The sequence below is a fragment of the Pristis pectinata genome, chromosome 34 (genome assembly GCF_009764475.1).
Source record: "Pristis pectinata isolate sPriPec2 chromosome 34, sPriPec2.1.pri, whole genome shotgun sequence".
In the NCBI taxonomy this organism is placed as follows: Eukaryota; Metazoa; Chordata; class Chondrichthyes; order Rhinopristiformes; family Pristidae; genus Pristis; species Pristis pectinata.
Genome location: NC_067438.1, coordinates 6,350,114 through 6,359,508, shown reverse-complemented (window position 1 = coordinate 6,359,508; position 9,395 = coordinate 6,350,114). Strand labels below are relative to the sequence as shown.

General features: G+C 49.5%; 1 protein-coding gene across 1 annotated transcript; it reads right to left on the bottom strand.

The window, feature by feature from the left end:
- Positions 1-348: 348 nt before the first annotated feature.
- LOC127586124 (torsin-4A-like) lies at positions 349-7,846 on the bottom strand. The gene is made up of 2 exons (XM_052043982.1): positions 7,505-7,846; positions 349-6,227 (listed from the first exon to the last, which is right to left on the bottom strand). Exons 1-2 carry the CDS (start codon positions 7,552-7,554, stop codon positions 5,147-5,149), a joined length of 1,131 nt encoding a protein of 376 aa, XP_051899942.1. The 5' UTR covers positions 7,555-7,846; the 3' UTR covers positions 349-5,146.
- Between the last annotated feature and the right edge of the window lie 1,549 nt (positions 7,847-9,395).

Here is a 9,395-nt window from a genome sequence, read left to right as displayed (position 1 = left end):
CGTCATGAGATTTGTTGTTTTGTGGCAGCAGTACAATGCAAGACATAAAGACAGAAAAATTACTGTAAGTTACAAAAATAAATAAATAGTGCCAAAGAGGAATAACGAGGTGGTGTTCATGGGTTCATGGACGATGTCGGCACAGACATCATGGTATGTCTCTATGACTTCATATTCCAGTTGTGGTCTTATCAGTATTCCCTACTGGTTGAGGATAACTTCTCTGCTCTCTGTCTCCATGTATGAAACTCATAATTCCATCGCAACAAAAGGGTCTGACAATCTGGGAATGCCGGGAGAACAGGAGTTCAGAACAACTTCTTTGGACACATTGGTAAGCGAGACACATTCTTTATTTTATATCATTACCCAGTAAGTCGTACAATTTGAGTGAAATTATTCCAGGCACATGTGTCATTCTACATGGTTTTGAGTGACGTGTCAGTGTGATCTCACATTACATTGCCCTATTCAAAAAATACAAAGATACCATCATTATAATGAAGAGATGATACTCTGTTCATTCACAATGATGTCCAAAGCCATTTATTTACCATGCATTATGTAATTTTCCAAAATAGATCACATTAACATTTCTGTAAATTCCATTTGTTTATAATCTCCTCTTCATGTTAAATTTAGCCCCTGAGTCATCCATTGTATTCCTATTTTTAAATTTCAATGTCACCATTATTTCCTGGGACGATTCAGGTGTGGCCTCTAGACAAGTGACAGATCAGGGCTGAGGATGAGGCTGACAGCACGTGTACAATCCCAGTGAAGTGAAGCCTCTGTCTGTTGTTTCCCCGTTTAACTGGTCTGATTGAGATTGGGGATTTACCACAGGGTGATACCAGCTGAGATATGGTAACAGGGCAAGTACTGACTCTGACCAATATCCGGAGTATTGCATTCAGTTCTGGTCTCCTCGTTACAGGAAGGATGTGGAGGCTTTGGAGAGGGTGCAGGAGAGGTTCACCGGGATGCTGCCTGGATTTGAAGGCGCGTATTAAGGACAAACTTGGGTTATTTTCTCTGGAGCAGCAGAGGCTGAGGGGAGACCTGATAGAAGTTTGTAAAATTATGAGAAGCATAGATAGAGCAGACAGCCATTATCTGTGTAAAAAACCTGCCACGGGGCAGGTTTTTTTTTACACAGAGAGAGGTGGGTGCCTGGAATATGCTGCTGGGGTGTGGTGGAGGCAGATACAAAAGAGGCATTTAACAGCCTCTGACATAGGCACATGAATGTGCAGAGAATGGAGGGATATGGGCCTTGTGTAGGCAGAAGGGATTAGTTTAGTTAGGCATTTAATTACCAGTTTAATTAGTTTGGCACAACATCGTGTCCCAAAGGACCTGATTCTGTGCTGTACTGTTCTATGTTCCATGGCCACACCTTACATTTTGGTGGCATTTAGAACAAAAGAACGGTATAGTACAGGAACAGACCCTTCAGCCCACAATGCCTGTGCTCTCCATGACTCCAAATTAACCTAACCTAACTGCCTGCATATAATCCATATCCCTCCATTCCCTGCCGGTTCATGTGCCTGTCTAAATACCTCTTAAAACCCACTATTGTATATGCTTCCACCATTGTCCCGGAAGTCTCTTCCCGGTAGCTACCACTCCCTGCACATCCCTTTTAAACTCTCCCCTTCTCACCTTAATGCTATGCCCTCTAGTATTTCACGCAGAGGGTGGTGCGTGTGTGGAACGAGCTGCCATAGAAAGTGGTTGAGGCAGGTACAACAGCAACATTTAAAAGGCTGTTCGATAAGCACGTGGATAGGAAAGGTTTAGAAGGATATTAGCCAAACTGGACTAGCTTAGGTGGGCACATCGGTCAGCACAATGCAGTTGGGCCAAAGGGCCTGTTTCCGTGCTGTATTACTCTATGATTCTATATGACATTTCTACCCAGAGAAAAAGACTATATCTTGCTTATCTATGCCTCTCATCGTTTTGTAAACCTCTATCACATCTCCTCTCAGCTTCTGACATGCCAGAGAAGATCAAGTTTACAAGAAGTTACAAGATTACAACAAGCTACAAGATGACATATCAAGGTTCCCAGAAGTTGCTTCAAGGCCACCACTTCAGCCATCAAGGACAGCGAATACCGTGACCAAACTCTACAACACTGTCGCTGGGTCCAAATCCTCCCCAACAACACTGTGGGAGGCCCCCCATTCTGCAGCAGTTTTTTAAATTTTCATTCATGAGATATGGGCTTTGCAGGCTGAGCCAACGTTTAATTGCCCATCCCTGATTGCCCTGGAGAAGGTGGTGGTGAGCTGCCTTCTTGAACTGCTATAGACCCACACTGCTGTTAGGGAGGGAGTTCCAGGACTTTGACCAAGCGACGGTGAAGGAACGGCAATATATTCCCAGGTTGGGATGGTGTGTGGCCTGGACGGTGACTTCCCAATCGTGGTGTTCTCCGTGTCTTTGCTGCCCTTGCCCTGCTAGAGGTGGTGGGTTTGGAAGGTGCTGTCTACGGAGTCTCGGTGAGTTGCTGCAGTGCGTCCTGTAGATGGTACAAACTGCTACTGCTGTGCGTCGGTGGTGGAGTGAGTGAACGGTCGTGGGTGGGGTGCCTATCAAGCGGGCTGCCTTGTCCTGGGTGGTGTCGAGCTTCTTGAGTGTTGTTGAAGCTGCCCTCACCCAGGCAAGTGCAGAGTGTTCCAGCACACTCCTGACTTGAGCCTTGGAGATGGTGCAGGCTTTGGGGAAGTGAGGAGGTAGTTACTCACTGCAGGATTCCCAGCCTCTGATCTTCTCTTGTGGCCACGTTGTGTAGATGGCTACTCCAGTTCAAAAAGGCAGCTCAGCGCCATCTTCTCAAGGGGCAGTTAGGGATGGGAAATAAATACTGGCCATAGCCAGTGAAGTACACAGCTTGAGAATAATTTCTTGGTTCTGGTCAGTTTATTCTCGTGTCTTAGCTATGGACAGGGCATGGGACAGCTGTGGTCGCCCACCCCAGACCTGCCAACCTATCCTGTGGATACATTACACAGAAGATTCAGAGATACAAAAATTATGAGGGACATAATTAAGGTAGATAGTGAGAACCCTCGCCCTGTATAGAGAGGGCATTGGCTTTAGGTAAGGAGCAGGAGGTTTATTGGTAATTGGTTGACTGACTGGTCTGTCTCCTTGGATGGTCTGGAGTCAAACCTTTGTGTGGGTCTGGAGTCTCATAATGCCAAAGCGGTTAAGGACAAGAGTTTCTTGCTCCAAGGAGCACCAGAGGGCATGATGGACCTTTCATACAATCTGCCAGCTTTGTGGCCACCTTTGGTAGTAGGTAATTTGTTTATTATTGTCACATGTACCAAGATACAGTGAGAAGCTTTTGTTTATGCTTGCCATCCAGACCGAGCATTTGACAACATAAGTACGTCAAGGTGGTACAAAAGGGAAAAGCTATCTGAGGTGGAATCTTTTTCACCCAGGGGGTGTTTGGAGTCTGGAACGCACTGCCTGAGGCGGAGGCAGAGACTCTCACTACATTTAAGGAGTATCTGGACAAGCACTTGAAATCCTCAAGGAACAGAAGACTGGAAATGGGATTAGGATGGATGGGTGCTTGATGGCTGGCTTGGAGATAATGGGCCGAAGGGCCTGTTTCCGTGCTATGTGATTCCATCAAGAGGCAAGTGAAAGCTTAGACTGCAGTGGTCTCACAAAAGTACCATCTTTACAGAGCGGAGGTACCAGCTAAGACTAGGGGAGGTAGTACAGAGTCCTGGCTTTTCCCAACACCTGCCTTCAGTACCACCTACTCACCTTGCCCATCCTGACAACTGCCTGAAACCAGATCATTCATCCCTGGCATCCTTTTGCCCTGAGATAAGGTTTGGGTCACAAGTGGTCCTCCATCACATGACCCACCCCTACCTTCTCCTGACCTCAGCTCAAACACCCTTCCTCCAGTTAGCTCCAGACCTGACCTTTCCAATGTTCCTCCATCCCTCATCCAGCCACCCAAAACCCTGCTGCTTTGTCTACACATCCAACAAACTCACCATCACCTTTTGGCTCCCGGTCCACAAGGAAAGAGGAGCAGGAATAGGCCTCTCAGCCGTCAAGCCTGCCCCGCCATTCAATACGATTATCTCTGCTGGCATCAAATCCTCTCCTCTTCCATTTCCCTTGATCCCTCTATTCCTCGATCCATCAAATGATCTAGCTTCCACTACCCACCAGGGCAGAGAATTCTGGAGAGTCATACCCTCTACGAGCCGAAATTTCTATGTAGCTTAGTTTTAAATGACCTGCCCCTTATCATATAGTTATGTCCCCTTGTTCGAGACTCTCCCTCCAGTGAAAACATCTCAATGTTTATCTTGTCAATTGTTTTAAGTAAGGGCGCCCCTCATTCTTCTAAACTCCAAGGAGATTTTGGTGTCTGAAGGTTTCGATGTTCTTCTCCCCTCTCACCCCAGGTTCACAACCTTCAGGGACCTTGAAGCTGGCCTCTTGCTTGTCTTCGAGTGTAGCCTCTCTGCTGTGCCTTCAGCTTCCTGGGCTCTTGACGTTCTTTCTGAATCCTCAATGTCTGCTTGCCTCTGGTTCACGTGAAGTAAGTTCCTTGACACTCAGTTCTTTGGATGATAGCCCTTAAATCTATGTGGCCGGGTGTCTTCACAAAAGCAATGAGTTAAAGGCTGTCCTTCTGCACCTCCGCATTCGCCCACCCCTCCCAATCCTGGGACTGAGTGGGGCAGTGGTTCGTTCACACCCTGTCCTGTCTCCCTCTGGAACTGGGTGGGTGGGTCACACACAGTCCTCTCCCCTCTGGGACAGGGTTGGGCAGTGGGTCATACACCGTCCTGTCCCCCTCTGGGACGGGGTGGGGCAGTGGGTCACACCCTGTCCTGTCCCCCTCTGGGACTGGGTGGGTGGGTCACACACAGTCCTCTCCCCTCTGGGACTGGGTTAGGCAGTGGGTCATACACCGTCCTGTCCCCCTCTGGGACCGGGTGGGGCAGTGGGTCACACACCGTCCTTTCCCCCTCTGGGACCGGGTGGGGCAGTGGGTCACACACTGTCCCGTCCCCCTCTGGGACCGGGTGGGGCAGTCCATCGACGGTGTATTTTGGGAACCCTCCCCCAAGAACCAGCTACGTGGCCCTCACGGCCATTTCCTGTCCCGGTGACCCCTCTTAAGCTGTCTGACCATCGGCAGCACGGGCTTGCATCCCTGTTCAGAGTACAGGCGTTGCCTGGCCCTGTAGTAGTTCAGACTGTTGGCCATTGCCTCGGCTCGGGGGTCCTGAGGGTAGAAGCCCGTGCGCTCCATCAGCTGCCGGGCGCACTGGACCACGTGGGGCTGGTCCAGCGGTAGGAGCGGGATGAACTGCACCTCCCTCCACAGTGGGTGCCTCCTGGACATCAGCCTGGCCAGCTCCCCACTGAGCCTCCGCAGGCGGGTGGTCTCCCTGTGGACGAAGCTGTGGCGGGCGGACTGGGCGATGAGCTCCCTGCCGATGTTGCTGAGGAAGATGTAGACGGCGCTGGTGTGATTGGAGTCCATGAGCTGCTCGACGAAGTCCAGGAGCTCCGGACCGGCGTGTTCCAGCTGGTCGAGGAGGAGAACCGGGACTCGACGGGCCCGCAGAGCTCGGGAGAATGTGGCCGGCACTCGGGAGCTCAGATCCTGCTGGGAGTGGTGCTTGGCAGAGTGGTGGAGGACGAGCCAAGGTTCGAGGGTCGACCTGAAGTGCTTGGCGATCATCCTCCCCATGTAGCTCTTCCCAACCCCAGTGGGGCCGTTGATGGACAGGACCAAGGGCTTAGTGTGGAAGTACGTGGCCAAGTAGCTCCTCAGTAGCTTGGTCAACTTGTTGATGGCCAGAGTCTGTCCTACCAGCTCCTCGTGGAGGGTCTTCTCCAGGTGGTCGATATCGTAGGTCAAGAGGTTCTCCTCCACATTCTCACCGTCATACACCTGCAGCGCCACGATCCCGCATAGCAGGTACAGGACACACATCACCGCCGTGTCCGAGACCCACCATCTCTCACTCCACTGCTTATGGGCTCGCTTCTTGTTGGTGAAGGACTTCTTCTTGCACAGCCGGTGCAGGGAGCCTGGCTCGGCACCTGACCTCACCCTCAGGAGGTGCCTGCACCGCACCAGGCGGCTGGCCAGCCGTAGCTTGGACATGGTGGGCGCCAGGCGATACCTCCTCTCGACCTCCATCTTCGATTGTCTCCTAATGGTGAGGAGAAGAGGTTGCGTTCATTGAAATATCAAAATAGGAAGCATGTTATGTAAATGGTTGAGGTTGCATTGCTCTGAGGTACAGAGGGATCACCCAGTTAAGGCAGGGATAAGACAAAAGTATTTCCTCTGTAGGGTTGCACTTCTTTGGAACTCTCTCTCAAAGGCCGGTGGAAGCAGAGACTGAACATTTTTAAGGCAAAGGTAGATTGATTCTGGATAAGCAAGTGGGTGAAGGGTTACTGGGGTAGGCAGGATGGAGAGTTCAGTCAGTCATAATCATACAGAGCCATATAAAATTATGAGGGGTATATATGGGGTGAATGTGCAGAGTCTTTTTCCCAGGGCTGGGGAATCAAGAACCCCAACCCTGAGGGCACGTACCACCAGGCTTAAGGACAGCTTCTATCCCACTGTGATAAGACTATTAAACGTTTCCCTTGTACAATGAGATGGACTCTTTGACCTCACAATCTACCTTGTTATGACCTTGCACCTCATTGTCTACCTGCACTGAACTTCCTCTGTAGCTGTGACACTTTACCCTGTATTCTGTCATTGTTTTACCCTGTACTGCCTCAATGCACTGTGTGATGAATTGATCTGTGCGAACGGTATGCAAGACAAGTTTTTCACTGTACCTCGGTACAAGTGACATAATAAACTGATACCAATACCAATAAAGAACTAGAGGGCATGGGTTTAAGGTGAGAGGGGAGAGATTTAATAGGAACCTGCGGGGCAACTTTTTCATCCAGAGGGTGGTCAGTATGTGGAACGAGCTGCCAGAGGAAGTGGTTGAGGCAGGTACATTAACAACATTTAAAAGGTACTTGGGCAGGTACATGGATTGGAAAGGCTTAGAGGGATATGGGCCAACTGTGGGCAAATGGGATTAATTTAGATGGGAACTTTGGTCGGCATGGACCAGATGGGCTGAAGAGCCTGTTTCCTTGCTGCCTGACTCCACGACTCAAAGTCAGCAATGATTTTATCAAATGGCAGAGCAGGTTTGAGGGAGAGAATGGCTTCTTCCTGTTCCTGATTCATATTTGTTTGATCGGGGACTTTGCTGCTTGTGTTGGAAGCAGAGTCAATTGGAGAGGGAGTTGAGGGACAATAGGTTGCACAGCTGTTGGGGAAAGAGCTGGGGGGGGGCAGGGGTGGCAAGACTGGTGGGGTTGCTCTATCAGGAGCAATCAGAGGCTCAATGGGCCGACTGGCCTCATTTTGCGATTCCAGGAAGGACTGGGTTATTGGGGCTCTCACCTGTAGCTGGGCAAGTGTCTGACAGTCTTCATCTGCAAGTGGCCCTCCATGGAATTGCCCGGTTTCCCCCCAAGGGATCTTCTGGTCTCCCGCTGCTGTCAGCTTCCAATGGGGCTCAGACCCCACCTGGAAATCTGTCCGCGGGATGTATCCTGAGAGGGATTATGCGACGTGACTGTAAACCCTCCACTTCCCAAGTCCGCTCCGCTCCTCTTAGGAGTCAGTGTTCCTCAAGCCGATGGCAATGGCAACCAGCTTCCCACTGGACCCCAGCAGTCACTCCTGAAACTCCTGGAAGACCCCAGCTCACTCTCGAAATTAGACTTATCCTCAGTTCGTTAGCCCAACGTCTTTAGCTGGTCTTTCAGGAAGTAAAATATTGCCAGGGTTCAATTTATCTTGTTCCTTATATCAATTAAAGCAATTTCCCCTTATGTAACCTAAGGTTCCTGTCCCACAGGTCCCCAGCTTACTCCTTCCCAACAGCTGGTCTGTCTTGAAATTTCTGACTCCTAAAGCTTTCCGGCAAAGCCTCCATACGACCCCTGACGTGGGAGAGATTTCGTTCATCGTCGGGGAGCTGGTGATCTGAATTTTTTTTTACGAATAAAGTACATAGAACATGGAACAGTACAGCACTGGACAGGCCATTTGGCCCATGACACTGTGTCGATCTTGATCTTAATCTTGTCTTATGAGGATAGGTTGAGTGAGCTAGGGCTTTTCTCTTTGGAGAGGAGGAGGATGAGAGGTGACTTGATAGAGGTGTACAAGATGATAAGAGGCATAGAATGAGTGGACAGTCAGAGACCTTTTTCCCAGGGCAACAATGGCTAACACGAGGGGACGTAATTTTAAGGTGATTGGAGGAAGGTATAAGGAGGTTGTCAGGGGTAAGTTTTTTTACATAGAAAGTGGTGGGTGCGTGGAACGCACTGCTGGCAGAGGTTGTGGGGGCAGATACATTAGGGACATATAAGAGACTCTTAGATGGACACATGAATGATAGAAAAATAGGAGGCTATTTGGGAGGGAAGGGTTAGATAGATCTTAGCGCAGGATAAAATGTCAGCACAACATTGTGGGCCAAAGGGCCTGTACTGTGCTGTAGTGTTCTATGTTCTAATCCCAATTCATACTAAATGTCCTCCTCCTGTGTATCATCCGTATCCCTCCATTCCCCTCATATTCATGCGTGTATCTGAAAGCCTCTTAAACTCCACCACACTGCCTGCTTCCACTACTACCCCCAGTAACCCATCCCAGGCACCTACCGCTCTCTGCGTGAAAAACTTGCCCCTCACATCACGTTTAAACTTTCCCCTCTAACCTTAAAAGCACGGTCTCTGGTGTTTGACATTTCTAGCCTGGAGAAAAGATTCTGACCGTCTACCCTATCTATACCTTTCATAGTTTTCCTCCAGGTGCTCCGGTTTCCTACCACATTCCAAAGACGTGGGCATGCTATGTTGGCGCCGGAAGCGTGGCGACGCTTGTGGGCTGCCACCAGAACACTCTACGCAAAAGATACATTTCATTGTGTGTTTCGATGTACACGTGACTAATAAAGATATCTTAATCTTTGTCCTTAAAACCTCTATCGGGTCTCCCCTCAGCCTCCGATGCTCTAGAGGGAGCAAACCAAGTTTGTCCAATCTCTCCTTGTAGCTCGTACCCTCTAATCCAGGCAGCATCCTGATGAACCTCTTCTGCACCCTCTCCAAATTCTCCACATCCTTCCTGTAACGGGGTGACCAGAACTGCCCACAATACTCCAAGTGCGGTCTGACTAAAGTTTTTATAGCTGCAGCAGGACTTCCTAACCCTTGTACTCAAATTACATTTTGAAATAAAAAGGATCGTGAATGAATTGCAGCCTTTTCTATCCCAC

Coding starts and splice junctions, on each gene's coding strand:
- LOC127586124 (XM_052043982.1), bottom strand. CDS start 7,554: ATGGAGGGCCACTTGCAGATGAAGACTGTCAGACACTTGCCCAGCTAC. Junction 6,228..7,504: donor AGACACTTGCCCAGCTACAG/GTGAGAGCCCCA, acceptor CCTCACCATTAG/GAGACAATCGAAGATGGAGG.